General features: G+C 39.3%; 1 protein-coding gene across 5 annotated transcripts in view; it reads left to right on the forward strand.

The window, feature by feature from the left end:
• SHANK2 (SH3 and multiple ankyrin repeat domains 2) overlaps positions 1–27,017 on the forward strand; it is a 460,235-nt gene that overhangs the window by 414,167 nt on the left and 19,051 nt on the right. For all 5 annotated transcript variants that reach the window (XM_070761430.1, XM_070761447.1, XM_070761457.1 and 2 more), the window contains 3 exons: positions 12,080–12,210; positions 18,006–18,117; positions 20,386–22,783. In XM_070761430.1, the coding sequence (XP_070617531.1) occupies positions 12,080–12,210; positions 18,006–18,117; positions 20,386–22,783 (2,641 nt within the window). The remainder of the gene's footprint in view (positions 1–12,079; positions 12,211–18,005; positions 18,118–20,385; positions 22,784–27,017) is intronic.

The following is a 27,017-nucleotide window of genomic DNA, read 5'->3' on the forward strand; positions in this document are numbered from 1 at the left end:
TTTAAATGAGTTTTCCTTTAAATGTAATCCATTACATTAAGATGCAAGTTTTGAGTTACATACTGTCTTTACATTTAGATTGTCACAGATGCATATTAAATAATGGTAGATATATTGCATTATATAATTCATTAATTTTGCAATTAATGAATTAGGAAACACTACAATGAAACAACTGCTGGGAATTTTATGGCATGAGACTTCATGTCTAGAAATTACCTAGGTATATAACTTCTCACCACAGATACAATTTACACTACTGTTGGTGGTTTTGTAACGTGTGTATATGTACAAACACAAATCCTAACACGTACAGATTCATAGGCCAGCATGTGAAATAACATCCCTTCATAAGTTGTATGTTTACATGGTTCTTATCATACAGCGTTTGAAAACAACCATGTGCAGAAGGAATAATATTTGCATATCTATCCCCAGTTGTGTATTGTACCTACCAGAAGTCATTACATAAAGATGCAATGGATATCACACCCAGTTTTGTATTAATTATTTTGTCGGTAGTTTTTATCTGTATCTGTCTTAGGTTTTCAAAACCTTCTGTCATATCTGAAGCTTCTTGAATAGTGTAAGAAGAAGGGGAAAGGTGCATGATGCAAATATGAGCTCAAAGGCAGAGCAACAAACTGGGTCTTCAAGACAACCCTCAAGTGTATTACTACAGCTGTTGCATTGCAAGCTGTATTTATGGTACCCAAAGAACTTTCCATGTATCTCACAGCAAGAAGATAAAAACCACTTCTACAATCCTGATGTTCATATGGGGGGAAAGGGAAGAATGTATAAGGAAAAGAAAGCCATCCAATAGAGATGAAAATGCTGGTGGGATCTCAAAAGAGAGCAGCGCATCTCGGGGGAGGGATCAGCTGCCAATACAAGTGGCAGGTAAGACTCGAGATGGGCATAAGAGTCTACTATTCTCAGTGAAATCAATTAGGCATCTATTAACTAATGCATCTATTGTAAAAAAAAATGTATTTTAGAATCCAGCTAGGTTGTCCTTGCTATTTTTTTGTGGATTTTAAATCATAAATAAATTATAATACGTGTGTCCTGTATTTACTGAGAAAGTAAGAAAATGACTATTCTGATAACGACTTCTATGATGCAAGGAGCCAGCAGTACTCCAACACCATGATTCTAACCAAGCATCTATGGAGATGGTGTAGTCCTGACTTCTGGCAGCAGCTGACAGACAGTCTATCCAGAACCGAGTCCTTTCATAGGGAAGGACATGGGCAAAATATGAATAATCAACACATCCACATAAGATATGTCAAGGTTGTCCCACTTTTTGCCAGACATTTATAATTCTTGAAGCAAAGAATCTTGAGATGCAATCTTTCTGAACAATATTCCCAAGTATAAATCTAATTGTTTTATGCCATCATAGAGAAAAAAAGGCATCTGATCAGTCAGAAGAGGGAACAATCATAATATGCCCTTATTATAGAGTGGTTTATTGTTAAACAATCTGAACACTCTGGATATTGTATTGTTTTGTCTTCAAGTTAAACACAACATCAGATATAAAATAGTGAATAATAAATCCAAATTATCAGATCTTTGGCACAACCTCTCCCACTTTCCCATTCCCAATCTACTTCATATACATCTGTATAGTTAAGCATTCTGAAATGTCTGTTGAGATAAATTGAAACTAAGGAATATTTATGAGTTCAGATCTTTAGGAATGAGGGACCCAGATGCTGATTCCTACAGGCTATGGAGATAGAAAGCTCTGAAAATATATTGAGGCAGAGTGCAGATATATTCAGCTGCTGATGTTTTAACTATAGTTAAAAGGAATTGATCATGGACTCATAAACTCTATCCTCTCTTTCCTTTTGTCTCAGGCATGGTAATTTTCTTTTACCCCTTTTGTCAGCTTTAAGCATGTTTTATCATTTTGCTTGGTTTTGTTTGCTTCTTTCTAGTGTTTATTGTTTAATTCATATTAAAGCTCTGTATTTTGTTGGCAACTAGTATCTATGTATCTTTTTATATAGAAAATAAATTGTTCCAAACTGCCCTTTGGAATGTGAATTTCAATTCACATAACAATTATCTGCAGTGCTATTAACTATGACTGTAAAATAAGTCAGTTTTTTAAATCAGGTTTGGAAGTTGAGTCTATTTGACAATAAAGGCCTTTAGCATTAGCTAATGGTGATCTCTTTGCAGATATATCAATAAACCAGCGATGAGCTACGAGCCGGAATGCTAAATTGCGCTCGCCACCGTGGTTCGGAAGTTCTTGCAGGACCAGCGCAATTTTGCTGCTGTACCTGTGAAGGAGCAAAATTGCACCTGTGTTTCGGCAAGATTTTACCTGCGGCTCCATGCGCGATTTTGCTACTTCCACAGGTGGAGCAGCAAAATCGTGCTGGTCCTGCAAGAACTTATGAGCGAGCGAAATTTAGTGTTCTGGCTCATAGCCCACTGCTATAATAAACCATGCATAAACTGGCAAAGTAAGAGAGGAGGTTGAAGGGGCTCACATGCCTATAAGTTACTCCTTATTTCTTAACTATGATTAAGAGATCAGTAGTGTTGAATCTGCACTAAACATGAATGATAACTTCAGCATAGTCTCCACATGATGTTAATGTTTATTCTCTGAAGTTAACAATTCTTAGACACAGAAAATTAAATGCAGCACTTAAACTTTTAAGTCCTTGACTTAAACCAGTCAAGGATCTGAAACTGAAGCATATCAATTAGGCAAATACATATTGGAAGTGTATCCCCTAATCCAGTGTTTCCCAACCTTGGCAACCTGAAGATATTTGGACTTCAACTCCCAGAATTCCCCAGCCAGCATGAAGTCCAAATATCTTCAAGTTGCCAAGGTTGGGAAACCCTGCCCTAATCATGGGGCCCAGAGAAGCAAGCCATCTGATCATTCACTTCTGCCATTTGGCAGCAAAATTTCCATCGCTTCCATTCTGTTAAATATACTTTTTCCACACCACCAACACAGCAGCTACTGTCATAAAATCCTGATTTTATCGTATCAATCTGTAAATAGCAGGGATAATATCTATCAAGCAGAGCCAGGTGAATTCAGTGCAGTTTTGCTCAGTTTTCTTAAGTTTCCATGATTACTGAATGAAAAACAGGCCAAAGTCATTCTTGTAAAACTATTTGTTTTTTGTATAATAATAAATACTGCAATCCTGTTAATTAGAATTGCTTTTACTATTTATTAAAATTTTATCTTTTGATTAAGCCTGTTCCTTAAGACAAACCTAACCCCAAAAACGTTACCCTTAGACTATCCACTGTTGACCTCTCCCGATTCCTAAGAGGTCAGTAAGGGGCGTGCATAAGTGCACCAGAGTGCCTTCCGTCCCCTGTCCTAATGTTTCTCTTTTACTAGTATCATGTATTTAAATATCATATATTTGTATACCACTTGACAAAACAAATAAAACAATTACTTTTGTGTCCAATCACACTTGGCCAATAAAGAATTCTATTTCTTGTTAATAGGCTTACAAATCATCTTCAATGTATTACCGATCCTAACTATTCAAGAGTGATATTAGAACTTAAATCCACATAGAATTTGTTGTTTCTGTTCCCCCTGGTGGTTATTTATGTGAGTGGTCACACATGCCATGTAGCAATGTGTCTCCTCTTTCTGATTGAGGAGACAAGATATTTTACAGATATTGCAACAAACACCTATATTTATAGTAAACAATTGTTTCAGTTTTATGGAATTGATTCCTGGCAGATGAACCACAAACACAAATAACATGTTTTCTCCAGTAATTATCTATGATTAAAATAGTAGAAGTATAGTATTGAGCAGAGACCATTTTTTTGAAAAAAAAACCTGATTTGCTTATTTCATTAAAAGAATCCTAATTTTTTAATGGATGAACTTGTGGCCCATCTCTGAGAAAAATTGGAGACAGTGGTCACAGCTGATGCTGTGAAGCAAAAGTGGGGTTAAAAATAAACAGCAGCAGATATTATACCAAATTTATCCACAAAGGCCCTTTTAAAAAATTTCCATGCCACTAGGCACCTCCACCTCTTTCATTTTCATCAGTGTCTTCTCATACTTCTTATATAAATACAACTTCATCTACAATTTTCATAAAACATGCAACTGGACAGTCCAAACCAAATAGGAATATTTTAATTTCAAGATGGAGAGTTAATTAGTTTTTACAGTAACATTTAGAAAAATGAAGAATTAATGTCAACAACAACAACATTGTTGGTATTAACTCTTCATTTTACTAGTATCATGAAGTACACAGTGTCCTTTAAAAATACATGGATATAGGATCTTTGATAGTAAATTACAATAATGTTTGGAAATTTCCCATAATCATAACAGGAAACCTTTCCTTATTTGAAATTACAAGGGATTTTTTTTAAGGAATAATATATAAAATCATCCTTTTTAATATGAGATATACATATATTCATGCCCTTCTAGTGCAAACACATAAACTCCAGATAAAGTTGATAAGGGCAGCATGTGGTGTGTTTCAATGAGCAGGAGTTACACCTAACAAAATTCAAACATTTAAAAAAATCATACAAATTGGTGCAAATTGCTTAGCACCAACTACAAAGTTCACTAGGAATGATCAGAAGAAGCAACTAATAAAATTTACGTTCACACACAACTCTTCTTAAAAGTGGGAAGTGTGATAATTTAAAGCAATGATTATTATGATCATTCCAGCGGACTTCTCTGAAAATTGTAAATGGCTGAATTGTCCCTGAGGCAGAAGGCTTACTTTATTTTTCCTAAACAAGATATTTTCTCATTCTTTGCTAGTCTCAATATGCTGAAGAACTACTGTGCAGATCATAATAGTCTGTCTATGAATTGCATGCATTTTATAACTATTGCAAGTGTTCAGGATGTCATTTTATTTAGTGCACATGTGAATTGACCTATTTGTAAGGATTCCACTTATATGGCCTTTGATTTAGTATTTAAACTTTCCTTATAGATTTTGTCAAACATGAAAAAAATGTATTTTCTTTACAAAATTACTCAAGTGAGGAATCAGGAGAAGCACAAATCAAATAATACTTTCAGAGAAAAAAAACCCTATCCTGATGAACAATGCCCACAGTATAACTTTCTTCTATTACAAATAGCAGAAAAGGAAGTAATGTATACAGGCAATGAGAGGCTAAGAGACATTGTTCACAGGATAAATTTGATGGTCACATTGGTTTTGTGACAATAATTCTGGAAGGGATTTAGGGCTGAGATGAAACGACGGACAAAAGAGAAGATAGCAACCAGTGCTTCAATGGCTGCCATACAATCCAGTGGTGGAGCTCATCTGACACCACAGGAAGCTCAGGTCGCTTGGACAATTGACCCAAAGTTCATCCCAGAGATTTCTGACTGTGACATCACTACAGTGCATAGGTGAGCTTTTTGATAGGTTCACAGGCATTTATGCCACAATCACAGAAAAGTGTGTTGAAAGTTGTGCCTTGGGATCCAGCTTAGTTGTATGTGTTATGGGTGCAGGGCAGTGTGCAGTTTATGATATTTTAATAATTTCAGAATTCCCTGCACTTTTCAGTCTCTACATTTTAGACATCCCTAACACAAACACTCTGGTTTCCCAACTGGCTTCTTTTTGTGTGTTGTCCAATGTATGTAGATTCCTCCATCTTCCTGGCCTCAGATACAGTGGTTGTTGCTCCTCTATTTGATTGTCAGATGTCACTGGGGAACAAGATGGGGAGGTTCCTGGATCTTCGGGGCAACCCAGGCACCAGAGAGGAAGCTCACCATCTATACCTGCAGAAGATCAAGAATCCTCAGTGCCTGCTTCAGAGGAAGATTCACCAGCCAGAACTACAGAGAGTTGGCCATGGCCACTGTCATCATCTGAAACACCCAGCAATGTTGGGGAAGATTTTGAGGGATTTCCAACACCAGAGCGGACTCCACGGTGTACAATGGACATACAATCTCCTGGCGATCACTCTCTCAGTAGAACTCAATATGAAAGTGACTCTCTTGAGGAGGGGAATGTTGAAATGAATGAAGATCGCCATGGTGTTCAGGCTGTCTCTAGGGATCAGGGTTGGAGAGGGCAAGCCCACCTGACAGAGGGGGAAAAGCTATTGATGGAAACCAACAGCAGGATTGTGCAGCTGCTGGAGAACATAAAGAGAGAGCATGCACAGTCCATGGGTCTCATGTCACAGTCCATGGGCCGGATGGAGTTGCAGCTAGGCATTGTGGCAACATCCACAAGAGCCATTCATAACTACCTGTCTGAGATTTTAACTTTCCTCAAACAACCAAGGACGCAGGTCCTTGAAACTCGTATCTCCCAAAGAGCCACCCCTCATGTTGAGTTAACCAGTGCCTCAACGTGGACTGGTGAGGATGCAGTGGCCATGTCCACTGTGTACTTACCAAGAGATGAAGGGATGAATGACTCTCAAGAAACACCACAAGCCACAGTGCCTCGTCGCAGTGGCCGAATGCAGAGAGCCATAACCGAGAGGGCATCTTTGCCCATGCCCATGCGTCAGGCAAAAGGGGGAGGGAAGAAGAAATAAGTTATTATCACAGGAGGGATAGTATTCTTAAGAGGTTTTTTTTAATGTGCCTGTCCTTTTAATTCTTAGCCATACGGCCATGAATGGCAAAACTTGACCATTTCTACATTTGGCTAACGTTATATTCTGGCTGACTAGATTAGTCTAACATTTTGTAGTTTCTATTTGCATTGTTAACAATGTGTGCTGCTGGTATTTGAAGAACATTTGCTTCTGTTCTTTCACTTTAGCTTCATGAGAACATTTTTTTACACTGTGCCAGACATTCATTGCTTTTCTTACAAATACAAATCATTTCTGGACACAGCTGTTTTTTGAGTTTTCTTTTTTCCATGACCCCCTTCCCTCTGAACAAGCATACTGAAGTCCTTGGTAAGTATGTGGATATTGACAATCCCCACCTTAGAAACCGTGTTTGACTAGTCTCTTGCCTGATGTTTCTGGCATGCTGGCCTGAGGTTAACCTGTAAGTGCCTTTTTTGGATCATGATCATTCTTATCCTCTGTGGGTCTGACCAGATTAATCTCTAGCCCGTAGCCAAGCCTATCTCGGCTTGGTTATGCAGTCTACAACCATGCCAAGACTCAATTGCAGCATTTGTGACTTATACGAAAATGTGCCTGCAAACTTTTTTAGGCACAGGAATGACATTTTCAGAAGTTTCTTTACTTATTTATTTATTTATTTATTCATTTGTCCAATATACAAATACATAGGAAGAAAAATAGACATGTGATAATATAAAAGAGTTTGGATATTTAATAATAAGAAAAAATGATATGTGCTTACACCCTTTCAACAACGAGCAGCGTTTGTAGGAGAAACTATATTTGATAAGATCCTAGATATTGAATTATGCAAGTTAAAAGTTATCGCTCTCCTTACAGCCAGACCTCGTCAGAATGTAAGAGTCATGACATGCTGTTGAGTACTGTGCCACAATGTCTGAAAAATAGCTCCGCATCATAATGGATGTGTTGTAATAAAAATCTCTCCCCTCTCCCTTCAGACCAGGGAGCGCCAGGCAGATGAATAATACAGTGAGTGCAGAAAAACCAGTTAATATGGTTAGGACTGGGCTGGTTAATATTACGGAACTCCAAATCAACTCTTATGTAGATGAAGAATACAAGATGGATCTCGAGGTGGTATCCTAGATTATTTTGTTTAAAGATCCCCTTTTCAGGAGCAAATTGGTCCTTGAGCGATACCACTATGTACAGGCCCTGAATAGTTGACGTTTGAACCTCAGTGTTTAAATTGACTTTCTCAGAGTCACCAGACTATATTATCAAACCCATAAGTAAAACCAAGTTTGTGCATATATCACTGTTCTGTGTGCATATATCAACGGTCCCCTCTCTGCTCCCTTTCGTTTTGAGTCTGAAGGGAAATAGTCAGGAAGCATTTTGCTGCAGTACAAACCAGCCATGTGTGTTCCCAAGTGAAAGACATGCTTGTGGCTGCTTTTTTTGCTAAATGACTGAGCTAATGATGAAATGCAGCTGGTGTGAGCTAACCTTCTGACCGCAGGCACTTTGCAGGCGCAACTTTTGAGTCAAACCCTTGTCCTGAGAGAACCTAGACCCAGTAGCTCTCAGATGAAAAGGACACTTGCAGGGGTGTTCTGTCTTGGCCATGTGCTCAAATGCATCCTACTTGGCAGGTGTGGCTTTTCCCACCTGTATGACTTGCGCCCCATCTGTGCCTGTTTTTATTCATTTATTTTTGTTTGTTTAACATGTTAACAGAAACTTTCGTAAATAAACTCTTTTAAACTGAAGCATGTAAGACTCATTCTCACTGATACAGGAACAGATTTTCTTGCAAAAATGGCATTATATTAACAGTGTGATAAAAAATGTCCACTTTGACACATATTTTAAGGTTCAGCTTTCAAAGTCTGAAACAGAGGCAAAATACACAGGTCTTAATGGGAAATGACATAAAATTTCAGAAACACCTAGAAGACTATTTCAGCATAGCTAATGCAATATTGTTTGTTTTTTTATTTGCCTTATGTCACTTTAAAAGTGTGGTAAAAGCTGAGAATGGAGTCAAGTCATGATGTATAAAAAGTGAAAATTATGCAAATTTTACAATACCAATGAAGTATGGTTGTAAATTGTAATTATCTTTCAGTTTCTTCAAAGAAACAGTATTTTTTTTTAATTTGAAAGAATGAACTTATTTCTGAATTTAACACATCTCTTTTAGGGATTTATTTCATCCCATTGTACAGGTAGTGCTCAACTTACAACAGTTCATTTAGTGACCATTCAAAGTTCCAATTCCACTGAAAAAGTGACTTACAACCTTTTCCACGCTTACGACCCATTGCAGCATCCCCATAGTCACATGATCAAAATCCAGATGTTGGGCAACTGACTTATATTTATGACGGTTACAGTTTCCCAAAGTCACACGATCATCTTTTGAAACCTTCTGACAAGCAAAGTCAATGGGGGATGCCAGGTTCCCTTAACAACTGTGTCATTAATTTAGCCACTGCAATGATTCACTTAACAACTGTAGCAAGAAAAGTCATAAAATGGGGCAAAACTCACTTAACAAATATCTTAACAAACACCATAAATCTGGGGCTCAATTGTATCCGGAAGTTGAGGACTGTATTACTTTACTATGGTGACTCTTTTAATAAACCAAAGAAGTACACAGTTGCAAGCCATTTAGCACCCAGCAATGCTATCAGAACTGCTGTTGGAGTTTCTACTCAGCCAAAGTATCCAGGCTCTTTTTTTTCATACTATCTGGAAGCCAATTTACTTGTCCCATTCCAATTTAAGTTCCAGTTATTCTTATCTACAATTGGAAAGGTGCATAATACCCACTGAATGAAAGAAATTGTTGGACAAGGGAAAATAATTTGAGAACAGAGGCTGTAAGATCAACAAAAAATAGATTCCAATGATATAATGTGTGGCTGCAATACATGAATGTATCAAAATATTTGCAAACGTTTATCAAATCTATTGCTTTGGTCAGACTTTCAGTGCGTACAGTCTTGCAAAACCAGTAGCATGGTTCTCATAATTTTGCAGTGATTATATCCATGCTTTTTCAAATTTCTGTCAAAGCCTCTTCCTCATTTTCCTGCAGCTCTCGTTATCTGACTAGTTTTAGGGTTATGATTGTCTGTTTAGTTCTAAAAAAACAATGAATTGTTTTGTGGGATTTACAGATAATTTAAGTGACAGATCATTTCAATTTTCAAAATAATTCTAATTTGAGTATTTTATGAATCGCTGATAGGGCTGGAGAGACATAACATGAAATCTTCCTTCTTGAAGTTCTTGGTGGTGGATATGTCAACATACCCAAATGTTTAAAATGAAGTCAGTAGATAATATGTTTTTCTAAATATCCAAGGGCTTATCCAAATTTGAAAAAACACAGCTTGGATTACTGCTAAATTGAATGCAAATGTATTTTCTAATCTTGCTTGAAGGAGGTAAACAAGAAGTACAAGATGTAGATACTGGCATGATATTGCTAATGGTCCGGTCAATGTTATAACAACATTGACAGAACCATCAACAACTTAAGAGGCTCCTTTTCCAGAGCAGTTATCCAGTGCTAAGAAAACTAACTTCATTAAAATACCATTGACTTAATCCATTTAGTCCTATGGGCATAAGAATATAATGCACACACCAAACTCAGCTAGCACAAGATCTCCCCGATTCATTTCAGTAGCTAGGGCATAGTTAAATACCATTGATACTATATGCAAAAATGCTCACAGTCCACCTCCAACCATAGGAGGGAAGTAAATAACATTCATATATACAGGCACACATTGCATATTCATAAGATCCTAGGCTGGGATGCATTTCTGCACTTAACTAAAAAGGGTATACTAAAATCTATTTTCCTTCTCCTACTCTAATCCAAATGTTTAGAGAATGAATGTGTATGCAAACATTGGGAACACTAAGATAATGCCTATACTTTGCATGGGTGAAACAACCATTAAATTTTTTTAGATAGCTGTTTGAAGCATTAAGGTGCCATTTTTCTTTCCCACAAAGTAATTTGTAGAGCAGTCAATTCTAATTTCCACCGAAAGAAAGAAGGATTGTTAGGAAAACTTACATTTTAAATTAATTTTGCTAATAAGGTAGAAGTAAGAAATTTGATAAGCTATAATCTAGCTGTTATTCAGTTTTTTAGGTATACATATTTTCTGTGTATACAACTCCTAAATTAAGAAAAGTTGTGTGTTAATTTTATTACCATTTCCCAGATTTTTTTCAAAATGGATGTCCATAAATGGTGCTTGTAATGTAATCTGACTGAATATTAATATAAAAGATATTGCAAAGAAAATTTTTATTAGTTTAGGTTGAACCCTAGTCTGTAAAGAGGCTTGGTTTTATTATTAGTGTAAAGAAATGGTTTCACACAACTGTAATGCTATATTTCATCTGTAATCTTGATTTAAGCATTTCTCTTGTATCTTTAAAAATAACACTCACATCAGTTCTCTTTTTTTGATATATGGTTATAATTGGGTGTACCTTGACAATACTACAAGATCCAAATTTACCCTATTGCAAAAAAGGTAGATAAAATTTATGTGGTTGAGATCTATTTTGCATTTAAAACTGAAGGCCAAGATTCATGACAATTTTGTCTATTATAGTCTCTTTTCTTTTCTCCAGCCCAGATCAGTTTTTCCACCTTTTGTCCATTATGAAGTCTGCTGTCATGGTCTCAAATTTATAATTTGGTAGCAGTACTCAGCACACGCTTTAAAGATTTGTTGTCAAATTCAGTAATTGAATCTGATTCTATGGTTATTCTCACATGACTGCTCCCTGATGGACAAATGCACAGTTGTATTTCAGGCTGAAATAAAATGGTTCATAAATAGCAGTATGGTTATGAGAATTCATTGTGAGAGACTGATTGTCAGGCTGATAGGAAAATTCTCGTTGAAGCTTTCAAAGCCCCCTCGTTGGACCTAAATAAAATCATTTTAATATTCAGAATATTAATGCTTACTACAGAAGTGCCAAATAGCCTAACATCCATATTTGATAGCAAAGCAGTAATATGTAGGGCACTCAAAATGCCTACTTTCATTTAAAAATTCAGTAACATTCTCATGACTACTGTGTGGAACAGTTCTCTGCAAATATACTATTTCTAAAGGTTTTCTTTCCATTTCTATATAGATATTTTCCCTTCACATTTTGAAGGTTTGAAGAAGAGGATTGTTTTTCAAGTCACACTAAGTAAACATTAAATGCATGCAGGCTTAAAGGCATGCATGCTACGCAGCAGCAATAAAATTGCTCGGCTTGCACGACTTACAATGTTCAAGCATTGCCTTGTTAAAATGCCAAAATCCCCCTTTTCTTTGCATCTTTAAAAAAGTTAAATTATATTTTACATCCCAACATTTAATTTTTTTCAGTCTGTGGAGAAGTTAAATTTATTTTAGCCTATATTTCTGTGTTTCAGATAAAACTGATGAAATGGTGCCAGTTTCCAAGCCATCGAGAATTCCAGAAAATGCAGTTGTGGACTCCAGAGTGGCAACAATTAAACAACGACCTTCTAGCAGATGTTTTCCCTCAGCTACCGATATGAATGTGAGTGGTGTCTATAATAAGTTTCCTTTAAATTATGGGGGCTTTAAGTAAGGACTTCCTGCCCCAAATTCCTAATAGAGAAAAGTACAGTGATACCTTGTCTTACAAACTTAATTGGTTCCAGGATGAGGTTCTTAAGGTGAAAAGTTTGTAAGACGAAACAATGTTTCCCATAGGAATCAATGGAAAAGCGATTAATGCGTGCAAGCCCAAAATTCATCCCTTTTGCCAGCCAATTAATGCGTGCAAGCCCAAAATTCATCCCTTTTGCCAGCCGAAGCTCCCGTTTTTGCGCTGCTGGGATTCCCCTGAGGCTCCCCTCCATGGGAAACCCCACCTCCGGACTTCCGTGTTTTTGCAATGCTGCAGGGGAATCCCAGCAGGGGAATCCCAGCATCGCAAAAACGAGCGCTTCGCTGGCAACGGAAGTCCGGAGGTGGAGTTTCCCAGCGAAGGGAGCATCAGTGAAATCACAGCATCGCAAAAACACTGATGTCCTCGAAACTCCACCCCCGCACCTCTCTGTTTTTGTGATGCTGCGATTTCACTGAGGCTCCCCTCGCTGGGAAACCCCACCTCTGAACTTCCGTTGCCAGTGAAGCGCCCCTTTTTGCGCTGCTGGGATTCCCCTGCGGCATCACAAAAACACAGAAGTCCAGAGGTGGGGTTTCCCATGGAGGGGAGCCTCAGTGGAATCCCAGCAGTGCAAAAATGGGCGCTTCGCTGGCAATGGAAGTCCGGAGGCGGGGCATCCCAGCAGCGGTGGTGGGTTTGTAAGATGAAAATAGTTTGTAAAAAGAGGCAAAAAAATCTTAAACCCCGGGTTTGTATCTCGAAATTTTGTATGACGAGGCGTTTGTAAGACGAGGTATCACTGTACTCTGATTTTAATTATTCTGGGGATTCTGTAATGACTACTCAATATGCATTCAGCACCTAAGTTTATTCCTCTTAAATTCACCATATTTTATGCAATATTATGATAAAGAACATGACAACATAAACTGGCACTAAACAGCAACATTAATTTTAAGGGACATATATGTGATCTTTTTAAAATAATTTTTTTCCATTTTTGTAGCTTTCAGCTCAATGGTATTCATTATTATTTGCATGAGATAAACTCATATGTATACAATAAAAAAACATAAAATATCCTCTTTTCATACATTGATGTCATATCATTTCCTCTTAAACTAATACTCAAGTCATCCCTTTAGATATTAATTTTATTTGTTGGTTTATAATAATTTTATACCACATGTTATTGAGATTGAATTCAACTGCTATCTCTCTAAACAAATAAGGATCTGGTGTGAAAAATTGGAGCAAAACAGATACAAAACACTCTAGAAGAATTACCGGTATATCTCAGTAATAAAAATCCATAGTACCTCCAGGCATAGCCAGAAATAGTCTTATTCCAAAACCTAGATAGTCATAAGAAATCAGCATTAGAAATATTGAATTTGATGGATTCATATTCTGACGTGGTATAAAGCAATTTGCTAAGTAGTTGATACCAATTACAGTTTATTTATGAATATAAAACATTGTTTTAATTATGAAGTAATTAATGAGGCCACTAAGATGTCATTATCCTACACAATGTCTTGTTTTGGAAGAGATCTGAAAAACATATACCACATTTTTCGGTGTATAAGATGCATCTAGATTTTAGAGGAGGAAAACAAGGAAAAAATTATTCTGAACCAAATGGTGTAGTATTATATTGTTTAATAAAATACCAGTGTAGCATACTATTTTTTACAACTGTGTATACTTTTTAAAACCATATATACTTTTTACAAACTTCAAACTTGACAGCTTCAAGACTTGTGAACTTCAACTCCTAGAATTCCTCCACCAGTCATGCTAGCTCAGAAATGGGAGTTGAAGTCCAAAAACCTTAAACTTGACAGGTTTGAAGACTCTTGCACTCCTCACCTCTAACTCAGGAGTCTTCAAACTTGACAGCTTGTGGACTTCAACTCTCAGAATTCCTCCACCAGTCATGCTAGCTCAGAAATGGGAGTTGAAATGGGGAGGCTTCGATCATCTGGCGGGAGGGGGCTCAGCTCCATCAGCCCCCACCCCAATCTCCTGCCTTTGGGGGTTCCTTTGGGAGGGCATGGCGGTCGGACGTGCCTTCCCAAAGTGCCTGGCATCTGCCACAGCCACTCGCCAGTTCTCAGCGAACGCCCGCTGGTCTCCCTCTGCAGCTTTCTCATGTTTTGGTGGCTGTGGTGGAAGCCAGCTGCCAAACCGCATGAAAAGCCACCGCTGCAGGACCAGGAGATGGCTGCCACCGCCACCGCTGACCACCGCCCAACTCCCCCACATATGCAACATTTGGTGTATAAGACCCACCCAGTTTTTGATGCACTTTTTTGAGGTTAAAAGGTGTGTCTTATCCACTGAAAAATATGGTATTTTCTTAAAAAGAGTAGATTTAAAGTTTCTCTTTTCTGTCTTTTTCTGGGGGTTTTTCCCCCTGAAGCTCTTCTTTTTTAAAACTGGATTAAAAAGCATATTTGGACCTGTGGCTATAACTTATTTTGCAATACATTTCTAGTCATGTACCCTGCCAAAAAGATTAATTATCCTTATGAACTATGGATGATTAGAAAGTATGAGTTCCATAATGCACTCAGTTTCAGGCCGTAATGAAATAGTTTTTAGGGCCAAGAGCAGAGTCAGGATTGTCAGACCACTTCACTTTTGCAACCTCAGCAAGTACAGAGATTTTGTGCTGCTGTTGAGAATTAAATCTAAAGTCTTATAATGAATAGCATTCAGTTATCCCATTCTTCTTCCATCAAAATTAAGTACAATGATTCTGGGTCCACCCTAGATTCCTACCTTTCAATAAATACTAAGATTGGGCAGGATTCCATTACTAAATATGATGTTTAATTTGACGATTGTGGCAGGATTTGGCTTCCAGAAAGAGCCACAGAAAATTACCTGAATTCTCTGTGCAGCTTTTAGTATAAATATGTAGATTCAAAGTGCATTTAGAGAGGAATAGATTAATAAAGCAAAAGAGCCTTTAGTTTTGGCATGAGGAAAATAGAGGTTGCTATTTTTGGTAATCCCATCTCATTATCACTTGTCAGTATCTTGGATCTCAGTAATAATTAGTATGATAACATCCTTTAGGAATGGTTTTTATAATATAATTATGATGAACTTGAGTTTCCACAGAATTATTTGGCTTCTGTTTTACCACTAAGCCTTGGCTATCACAGTAACAGGAACCAAAGAGAATAGAAACATTCCATTAACAGATGGGTGGGAGGTTCAATTGGATTTCTTGAGTAATTTTGAAGTCACTTCTGGTAGTGTCCTATTTATGTTTGAATAACTTCCTAATGTTTAATGTGATTCATATCTCTCTCTCTCCCACTTCCTTCTCCTCTTCTACTACTACTATATCTATTTATTTTGAAACTGACATTTTTTAATGATGAAATACTTGCTATTAGCCACAGTGTGGGTCCTTTGGCTTATGTGTACAAGTACTTATAGCCTATTTTTTTTCCTCTCCAGAGAATTTTGCACTTTCTTTGCATGCATTATATCAGATACATTGCCTCTAAGGAAAAAAAGAAGACAGCCACAAAACCTTCAAAATTAAAAACCCCAAATGTATTTCATGAAATGTATTTCCCCCAGACAGAGTAGAGTAGAGTAGAACAGAACAGAACAAAGCAGAACAGAATAGAATAGAATTCTTTATTGGCCAAGTATGATTGGACACACAAGGAATTTGTCTTGATACATATGCTCTTAATGTACATTCTATGCAGCATTGATGGGACAAGTTGAACTTCAAACCAAAAAGATTCAACAACACTGCTATTGGCAGGATAACTACAGTAGGACTGTGCTGTTTGCAGTGTTGCTCCTGAAGATATCTATAGATACTATCAGCAAAATATTGCTGTATGACAACCATTGTAGGGTTAATCAAAAAAGTATAGAGAAAGTTCAGGAGAACAGTGTCTAATTCTTTCTGCACTTACTGTTCTTCTACTATTCATAACTGTGCCTAGGTAGATTCTGTTGTGCATTGCTAGAATATAAATACTACATATGAATTTTAAATTCCCCTGGAAATTTTTCATTCAAATATGGAAAGCTATTCTGAATCAGCAAGAAGTCTTTCATTTCCAACATAGTAAAAAACAAAAAAGCGTTAAAATCCTGTTCCTGAATCTAGTCCTAATTAGACTGGATTCCATCCTAATCTTCAGAAGGCATTTAAGTTTGGGGATAGCAAATAATTTAATCAGTGGAATGAGTTGCCTCCAGAAGTTGCAGGTATTCTAACACTGGATATTTTAAAGAAGAGAATGGACAACCATTTGTCTGAAATGATATAGGCTTTCCTGGTTGAGCAAGAGTTTGAACTGGAAAACCTCCAAGGTCCCTTCCAAATCTGTTGTTCTGTTATTCTGCTTCTGCTAGCCGAACAGAATACAAAATGCTTTGCAAAAGGATACAAGATTGCATCCTGTACTCTACCACTTTTTCTCTTTGTCCTCACAGGGAATGAGTTTCTTCTAGATGTCTTCTTGCTACAAATGGTAGCAGAGTGCTAAAAGCAAGAAACAAAGAGACCATGGCTCTGATTTTTCAAATTGCTTAAAAAGCATCAAGCTCTTACGACAATTAATGACTCACACATTTCAGTACTCGGATAACAGATGACAAGACAACTTGTCAGGTTAACATATAGCAGGGCTAAACATCTATAAAGGCTTTCCTGTGTTCTATCCTAGCTTCTGCCTCTTTTTAGAAGGCAAAGCATTGAAAGTTCTCATTAAGTTGACAGTAAAGCAATCACTTTTTCCTTACCCGATCCCCTGCAAAAGTGGATAAAACTACATAAAACCATTCATAGTTCAAATAGCTTTTCCTTCTTCAGACATTGCCACTTTGCACAGAGTGCTTTTTCACTATGAAAGAAGAATTGGAGAGAATTTGTTCCTTTTTCTGAATTAAAAAAGAAAGTGATTTGGTTCTTCATACATGGATTGAAATAAATTGATTATTTTTCCTTCTGTGCACTGTAAGGGTTTATACAAGGGTAGAACATTCCAAAAGGATGAAACTTTTGGGGCCTAAGTAGCAAGGCATGATCGGCTTTTCCTGTCTTGACCATAATCTCATTCAGCAACTAAAGAATAGCATGAGGACAATCTAGCCCAGTGATAGCGAACCTTTTTTCCCTCAGGTGGTGAAAGAGCGTGTGTGTGGGCTATCATGCATGCGCGAGTGCCCACCCATAATTCAGTGCCTGGTGAGGGTGAAAAATAGCTTTCCCCAACCCCTCCGGAGGCCGGAAACGGCCTGTTTCCCAACTTCTGATGGGTCCATTAGACTCATGTTTCACCCTCCTCAGGCTCCAAAGGCTTCCCCGGAACCAGGGAAGGGTGAAAATGCCCTCCCCCCCCCCAGAGGTTCTCTATGAGCCAAAAACGTCCTCCCAGATCCTCTGTGCAAGCCAAAAATCAGCTGGCCAGCACACACATTGGAGCTGAGCTAGGGCAATGACTCGCGTGCCAGCAGATATGGTGCCGCATGCCACCTGTGGACCCGCGACATAGGTTCGCCATCACTGATCTAACCATTGGGGAAAATTCAGCCCCTCACTCATGTTATAAGTTAGCAGGATGGGGAGAAGATGGACTCAACAAAGCAAAGCAATATAGATGGTTTCATGTAAAATAAATGCTAAATGTCAAAGCACAATTTAAATATTAAATCTTTTAACCTTTTTTCCCTAGTCCATGTATGAAAGACAAGGGATTGCTGTGATGCCACCAACAGTACCTGGAGGTCCTCAAGGCCCATTCCTGGGTGTTCCACGAGGTACAGTAAGAAGACAAAAATCAATAGGTAAGATATTATATTCACTTCAGTAAGGAATACTAACTTTTTAAAAAATAAATTGCTATTACATGAGAATATCAATTTATTATGAGGTTTGTCTAACCCAGACTAGCAAAAGAGTGGCGTCTTCGGTGCTACCGGTGTGCCCTTTGAAGCTGTTGTGGGTGTGCGCGCATCCGTCGGCGTTAGATTTGACTTTTGTGCATGAGCAGCCAGTGAAGTCTTGTGCGAGGATGTACACACAAGTGAGATTTCAGCAATTTTCACCAATATTTTTGCTTCCGCGCATACACAGAAGCCAAAAATTGGTGAAAATTGTGGAAATCTCATTTGCGCAAGCGTCTTAACGTGAAATTTTGCTTGTGCATGCACAGAAACCAAATCTCACACGGCGGCATGAGGCCTCATGTCAGGGAGGCGCAGCTGCATGCACATCCTGGAAATTGCTACCGGAGTATAGCACCTGACCGTTCCGGTAGCAGTCCATCTCTGACCCAGACTCATTATTAGTTGCAACCAGGGGTGGGCTACATAAAATATAAAAGCCTCCCCCAGGCTTTTATATTTTATGTTTGGTATGCATCTGTTGTATAGTTTTAATTGTTGGGGTTTTATATACACTTTTTAAAATATTAGATTTGTATTACTATTATATTGTTTTTGTTATTGTTGTGAGCCGCCCTGAGTCTTCGGAGAGGGGCGGCATACAAATCTAATAAATTATTATTATTATTATTATTATTACTGCCTGGACAGGGAGGAACGCAGTGGGGTAGCGAAAATGGAGCTCCACCCCAGAGCACCCAATTTGCACTGAAAGATGCTGAAAGAAAATGCAGGGCGTCCTGCATAAGCCACGACCACAATGTGATAGTAAAACTTTTGGTAGCCCTTCACTGGCTGGAACTAATATTTTTTTTAATGTCATAATGGATTGTTTTTAAAAAAATATTTTTTTATTAAATTTTATTACCAAAAAAAAAAAATCTTAAAGGAAAACATGCCCAACACCAATAAAACCCCACTATCATTTAGGGGGTTAAATTATTTGCAATAAGTTTCGATTTTTTCCTTAGCTCCGGTTTACATTTATTTACATACAAAAAGAGATTGGAATTTATTTGTCATAATGGATTGTGATGATTAGAACTTTAGTTAATACAATGAAAGGACTAGTTTTGGGTCTTCTGCTGGAAAATGTTATTCAACATCCTATGCAACCTCTTTTTCTGATTAATACTTAACTTCTAAGTTTCCAGTATGAAATTTAGAATCTCATTCAACATTTAGCAGCCTTAATGCATCAGTCCTTATAATATTTGGATAAACATTTCACAGTTCCCCTAAATTATGTTTCTTGTCATCCATTATGAATTGTTTTCTTTTCTTTCATGCATAGCAACCTGTTCCTTAATGGCCGCAGTGCATAAATACATGGGTTTTTTAAGTGGTTCATTTTAATTTTGCATGATCTCTTTTTATGCATGCTTTAGAGAAAGAACAACTGTCTGCAGGAATTAGAAAGTTCAATACACAAAAGATAAATGAACAGTCCATGAATCAAATTTTAATATAGGGAAATACTATACAGTGATCCCCCGAGTTTCGCGATCCCAATCATTGCGAATCGCTATATCGCGATTTTTCCACCCGATGACGTCACTCCCTTCCTTTCTCATCTTTCTTTCTCTCTCTCTTTCTCTATCTTGCTTCTTCCTCTCTCACACTCTCTTCCTCCCTCTCTCATCTCTTTCTTTCCTTCTCTCTCTTTCTCTATCTCTCCCCCTCTTGCTCTCCAGCGATGGGGAAACCCCATCTTCGGCTCCTCGCTGCTGTGGCGCTGCAAGCGAGGAGCCGGGCAGGCGGGCGAACGGGCAAGTGGCAAGCGATCTTGGGGTTTCCCCGTTGCCTGGGCAATGGGGAAACCCCATCTTCGGCTCCTCGCTGCTGCCGCGCTGCGGAGCAGATCAGCTGTTGGGCGGCCGAAGGGGTCTTCCCCGCCGCCCACACGCAAACTCCACCATCTGCGCATGTGCGGCCATGGAAAACAGGACGTGCATGCACAGATGGTGTTTTTACTTCCGTGCCGCTACATCGTGAGTTTACGATTATCGCGAGGGGTCTTGGAACAGAACCCTCGCGATAATCGGGGGATCACTGTAATAGACATAAAACTGTATGTTGCACAGTATAAATAATATTACATTTATTTTATATGTGGTTATGTTGGATTGAAAAGAAATGACAATTTAAACACTGTATCTTTTTTTTAAGGGGTAACAGAAGAAGAGAGGCAATTTTTGGCTCCTCCCATGCTCAAATTTACTAGAAGTCTATCAATGCCAGATACTTCGGAAGACATTCCCCCTCCACCACAGTCTTTACCCCCATCACCACCACCTCCTTCTCTTTACAACTCTCCCAAATCTCCAGTATCTAGAATGTATGGCACAATTAAGCCTGCTTTTAATCAGAATCCAGGTTCAAAGATAGCTATTTCAGGTCGGTCTGAAAACATGGGGATCAGAGACAAAGGCCTGTATTATCGGAGAGAATCAGACCGTTATTCTCTAGATTCTGAGGACTTATACAGCAGAAATGCCGCAACTCAGGCCAACTTCAGAAACAAGAGAGGTCAGATGCCAGAGAACCCTTACTCAGAAGTTGGAAGAATAGCCAGCAAAGTGATGTATGTTCCAGCCAAACCAGCCCGGCGGAAGGGAATGCTAGTGAAACAGTCTAATGTTGAGGACAGTCCAGAAAAAACTTGCTCCATTCCTATTCCAACCATTATTGTAAAAGAGCCATCTACCAGCAGCAGTGGGAAAAGCAGTCAAGGAAGCAGCATGGAAATTGACCCCCAGTCTTCAGAGCAACCAGGACAGCTGCGACCTGAAGACAACTCGACGGGCAGTAGCCCCTTTGCCGCTGCCATTGCTGGAGCAGTGAGAGACAGGGAGAAAAGATTAGAAGCCAGGCGCAATTCTCCAGCTTTCCTTTCCACAGATTTGGGAGATGAGGATGTTGGATTAACCCCTCCAACTCCACGTACGAGACAGTCTAAGTTTAGTGATGAGGGGCTCTTTGGTAATGAAGAGGGCTTCAGGCAGCTTGCATCGCCATCTCCTATCCCAGCACCTAGAGAGACTGAAAATATTTTCAACGGCAGCGAATCAAATAACCAAAACGACACAAGGACACCAAACTCTTCAGTCCAAACCACAGAGAGCTCTGAAAACAGTGCATTGACAACCCCAAATACTGGTTTAGATAATTATGTTCATCCCCTGACAGGGAAAATACTGGACCCCAATTCCCCTTTAGCCCTTGCCCTCTCTGCGCGGGATAGAGCCATGAAAGAGCAAAGCCAGCCAATTCCAGGGAAAGGAGACTCCAGCAAAGCAGATCTTAACAAACCCCTTTACATCGATACAAAGATGAAGCCCAGCGCTGAAGCTCCATTCCCAGCAACAGCTACCATTGCTAGGCAAAATACACGTGGCCCACTAAGGCGCCAGGAGACGGAGAATAAATATGAGACGGATGCAGCAAAAGAAAGGAGGTCTGAAGAGAAAAAGAACATGCTAATAAATATTGTGGATACCTCGCAACAAAAGTCGGCCGGTCTGCTCATGGTTCATACGGTGGATACAGCACAAGCCAGCGATAACCCTGAAAAAGAAGAGAAAAGTGCTGAGATGGAGGTGATTGTTGAAAAGTCTCCGTTGGAGATGCAGGAAGAGGCAGAAGAAGAAGAAAGTGGATTGGATGACCCTGGCCGGCTTCCGCCACCGTCCCCATCCTGCAAAACAATTGTAGCTGTTAGCTCCATCGATGATCCAATCATTTTGCCATTTCGTATTCCTCCTCCCCCTTTAGCTTCGGTTGATCTTGATGAAGACTTTATCTTTACTGAGCCATTACCCCCTCCTTTAGAATTTGCTAACAGTTTTGATATTCCTGATGACAACTCAGTCCCAGCCTCTGTCTCAGCCCTAGCAGACTTGGTCAAACAGAGAAAAAATGGCACTCCGCCTGCTTCATTTCACCCTATCCAGTCCTCAGATTCATTAGACGGGAAGAAATCAGGGGGTCTTTCAAACTGTTTGCCTCCCTCATTTTTGCCACCCCCTGAAAACTTTGATAATGTACCTGACTCTGGGATTGAAGAGGTGGACAGTCGAAGTAGTAGTGACCATCAACTAGAGACAACCAGCACTATCTCAACTGTGTCCAGCATCTCTACCTTGTCCTCTGAAGGTGGTGAGAACTTGGATACTTGTACAGTCTATGCAGATGGGCAAACATTTCTGGTGGACAAACCCCCAGTACCTCCTAAGCCAAAAATGAAGCCCATAATCCACAAAAGCAATGCACTTTATAAAGACACGCTCATTGAAGAAACTGTGGATAGTTTTGTTATTCCTCCTCCAGCCCCGCCTCCTCCTCCAATCAGCGCACAGCCCAGTATGGCTACAGTTATACAGCAAAGGACCTCTAAGCTCTGGGGTGATGTCACAGAAATTAAAAGCCCAGCTCTCTCAGGCCCAAAGGCAAATGTTATTAGTGAACTGAACTCAATACTGCAGCAAATGAACAGAGAAAAATCTTCAAAGCCAGGAGAAGGATTGGAATCCCCTCCGGGGACAAAAGTTGCCAGTCTCAGTACAAGGTAAATGCAACTCCCAAGTTTTAAAAACATTTCTGTTGCTTGCAAGTTTGAACTTATCTTGCCTTCACTGCACCCTGACACGTAATTGTGGTAAATCATATTTAAATACAGTAGTACCTCTAGATACGAGCTGCTCTACATGCGAGTATTTGAAGATACGAGCCACGAGGGGAGAGACATTTCTGTTCTAGTTCTGAGCTCAAATTCGGGATACGAGCCAAGCGTCCACTAGGTGGCGCAAGAATCCTTGCTTTTGGTTATCTTGGAGGGGGAAAACAACTTGTTCCAGAGACGAGTTGCCTCGAGATACAAGCTCCCTTATGGAACGAATTATGCTCGTATCTAGGGATACTACTGTATAGTCATTTCAATATGTTCTCTTTTTCCATTCCTGTCCATTGAAAAGTGAAATGCATAATAAGCTAGCCTTTTCCCTTATGAATGTAGATACAGTGCATTCAGAAAGTATTCAGACCACATTCACTTCAATTTTCTTATGCTGCAGCCTGATTCCACACTTCTTGAAATTCATTTTTTTCCTCATTATTCTACACTCAGTACCTCATAATGACAGAGCGAAAATGGAATTTTAGAAATGTCTGTAAATATTAAAAAGAAAGAAAGAAAACCTGGCTTCAAACCCTTTACTCAGTACTTAAGGGACCTTTAACAGCCATTAGAGCATGGGTGTCAAACTGGCTGGTCACAGGCCAGATACGTAAGGTGCAGGCCATAGCCACCACAACTGCACGAAGGGAAAAACGTCTCACAATACGTCACGTGACAACAATGTGATGATGTGAGTTTGACACCCGTGAATTATATCCTCGAATCTTTTGAGATATGACGTGACAAGCTTTGACCTTGTGGCTTTTGCTCTGCTACAGTATGCCTAGTCAGCTGTGAGGCCTGCTCTACAGAGGTGTGCGCCTTTTCAAATCATGTCCAATTAATTTAATTTACCACAGGTTGACTCCAATCAAGGTGTAGAAACATATCCACAACGATCAAGAGAAATGGGAGGCACTTGTGCTAAATTGCAAGTGTTCTTGCAAAAGGTCTGAATATTTATGCCAATGCGATGCTTAATTTATTTTTTCTTTTTAATAAATTTACAGACATTTCTAACATTCCATTTTCTCTTTGTCATCATAGGGTACTGAATGTAGATTAATGAGGGGAGAAATGAATTTCAACAACTGTAGAATCAGGCTGCAGCATAACAAAATTGACAAAAGGGAAGAGGGTCTGAATACTTTCTGAATGCACTGTAAATACAGCTAGAAATATAAAATATGTAAGTAGAGCCTGAGATCCTAGGGTTTAATTCAATACATAAATCAAAGTTTTCTGATTCATACTACAATCCAGAACCAGATCCTGCAAATCTAAGTGGTCTTTGGAATAGCATGGAGTGATATAAAAGATAATGAAGGAAGAAATTATAATCCCACCTGAGCATACAGAAATGTTTTCTAATCGTATCTGGGGCTGTTTTATCCATTTTTTTTACAAAGAACATTTATATTTTAACTATGTTACTACCCACTACCAATTAACCTGTTTGAAATACCAAGTAGGGTGTTTAGATATGTGAAATGTTTATTTTATAGGTGTAACTCTTTATGAATAGATACTTGCAAAAATGATCCACTGCTCCTTTGCTTGTTTGCTTATTTTTTAAGGCATTCTATAAGTTTAACCAGTTCAGTTGTTCAGAGACCTGAATATATATTAAGGAAGTTGTATTAGTTGGATTGAACTGTTTGAATAGACTAGCTATGAAACCTGACTGTGAGGCTTTTATAGACTGGCCTTTTATTGTTAAGAAGATAAACATTTGCTATCTGGAACTTGTCAGACAGGTCAGAATCCATCCTATTTGTAAACAATTTATTTTATTTGTTAACTTTTGGATAACAAAGCTTATTGAAGTTTATTGAAGTTAAAAAAATTTTAGAGACTTTGGAGAGGCCCATTCGCTTGGTGATGATTAGCATCAAAACTTTGTCAGAGAAAATATAATCCAAGACACAGGAATATCACGTTTATATATGAAAACAAAAATGTTGTATCCCGGGCTGATTTATTTGCAGTGTCCCATGTGAGTCTTTTACCAGATGGTGCCAAACATTAAATGACAGAGAAGTGACACAAATGCTTGTCCAGTTTCCTGCACATCTTATAGAAATACCCTAAACGGAGCATAACGCTAACCTTAACCCTAACCATAACCCTAGGGGGCCGGCAACCTGCAATGGCCAATGCTACTACTGTTGTTGCCACCTCCATGGCTTGCTTTCTGCTCTTGCAATGCCTTGCACAGGACAGTGAAATTTAGTGTCCTTCACAACAGGTGAGTTGGGGTCCCCCTCCTCCTCCTAGAGCTCATTAAGAAGTGGAGTCATAGTGTGATTCTGTCTCACTTGCCCCTGGTAACAGCAATGCCATTGGCTGCAGCATGGGACAGGTCTTGGGGAGGAGAGCAGATCACGCCAAGTGACTGAGGCATGTCCAGCACCAACAAAGTCTGGAAGTAATCACCCACCATTTGAGAAAGAGAGAGAGAGGTGAACATCACCCGAGGCCAGGTTTGACAAGAAGTGGCTGAGAGGGGAGGGTTGAGGCGAGGCCAGACGTGGCAAATAATTTAACCACCAGTTCTCTATCCTAATGACTGGCTGGGTAGGCGTGGTTGGGGGTGGGTCATTTATTTATTATTTATTTATTTTATTTATTGGATTTATATGCCGCCCCTCTCCGAAGACTCGGGGTGGTTAACAGCAATCATAAAACAAAGTACAATAATAATCCAATACTAAAAACGATTAAAAACCCATTATATAAAAAACCAAACATACATACAAACATACCATGCATAAAATTGTAAAGGCCTAGGGGGAAAGGGAATCTTAATTCCCCCATGTCTGGCGGCAGAGGTGGGTTTTAAGTAGCTTACGAAAGGCAAGGAGGGTGGGGGCAATTCTAATCTCTGGGGGTAGTTGGTTCCAGAGGGCCGAGGCCGCCACAGAGAAGGCTCTTCCCCTGGGTCTCGCCAAGCAGCATTGTTTAGTTGACGGGACCCGGAGAAGACCCACTCTGTGGGACCTAACTGGTCGCTGAGATTCGTGCAGCAGAAGGCGGTCCCTGATATAATCTGGTCTGGTGCCATGAAGGGCTTTATAGGTCATAACCAACACTTTGAATTGTGACCGGAAACTGATCGGCAACCAATGCAGACTGCAGAGTGTGGGTGTAACATGGGCATATTTGGGAAAGACCATGATTGCTCTCGCAGCTGCATTCTGAACGATCTGAAGTTTCCGAACACTTTTCAAAGGTACCCCCATGTAGAGAGCGTTACAGTAGTCGAGCCTCGAGGTGATGAGGGCATGAGTGACTGTGAGCAATGACTCCCGGTCCAAATAGGGTCGCAACTGGTGCACCAGGCGAACTTGGGCGAACGCCCCCCTCGCCACAGCTGAAAGATGTTTCTCTAATGTGAGCTGTGGATTGAGGAGGACGCCCAAGTTGCGAACCCTCTCTGAGGGGGTCAATGATTCTCCCCCCAGGGTAATGGATGGACAGATGGGATTGTCCTTGGGAAGCAAGACCCACGGCCACTCTGTCTTGTCTGGGTTGAATTTGAGTTTGTTGACACCCATCCAGACCCCAACAGCCTCCAGGCACCGGCACATCACTTCCACTGCTTCGCTGACTGTCATTTGACCAGATGTGAGTGAATGAGTGATGTTGAGTTGGCCATGCCCACCCAATCACACGGGATGTTAAATCATTAGCTCATGGTGTTTTCTTTTCTGTGGGGAATTGGATCCAAATGTTTAAGGTTGCAGACCCCTAGCCTAGAAGCGCAATTTTTGAATTTTTGCAAAAGTTCCTTTACCAAGTAGGATGGAGGTCACAATTTTTAATAGCCCCAGTTCTAGCTATACTTTACTGTATTTTTCAATGTAGTGATGAGATGCATTCTTCTGGAATGCTTTCTGTGATATTTAAGTTGTGTTTTATTATGATAGGAGTTCTTAAGTGATCCGAAGGTGGGTATAATACCTTCTTATTTATATACTTATACTGCAATTTTAAAAAACACTTTTCTTGCTTTAAGGAAAGAAGGAAGACTTTAAAAGAATAAAAATGGTTAAAAAGATACAAGAAAATGTCTATAATGCATAGAAAGCAATGTGGTGTTTAAACACAGCATTTTGAGCAAGTG

Source organism: Erythrolamprus reginae, chromosome 1 (genome assembly GCF_031021105.1).
Source record: "Erythrolamprus reginae isolate rEryReg1 chromosome 1, rEryReg1.hap1, whole genome shotgun sequence".
NCBI classification, from domain to species: domain Eukaryota; kingdom Metazoa; phylum Chordata; class Lepidosauria; order Squamata; family Dipsadidae; genus Erythrolamprus; species Erythrolamprus reginae.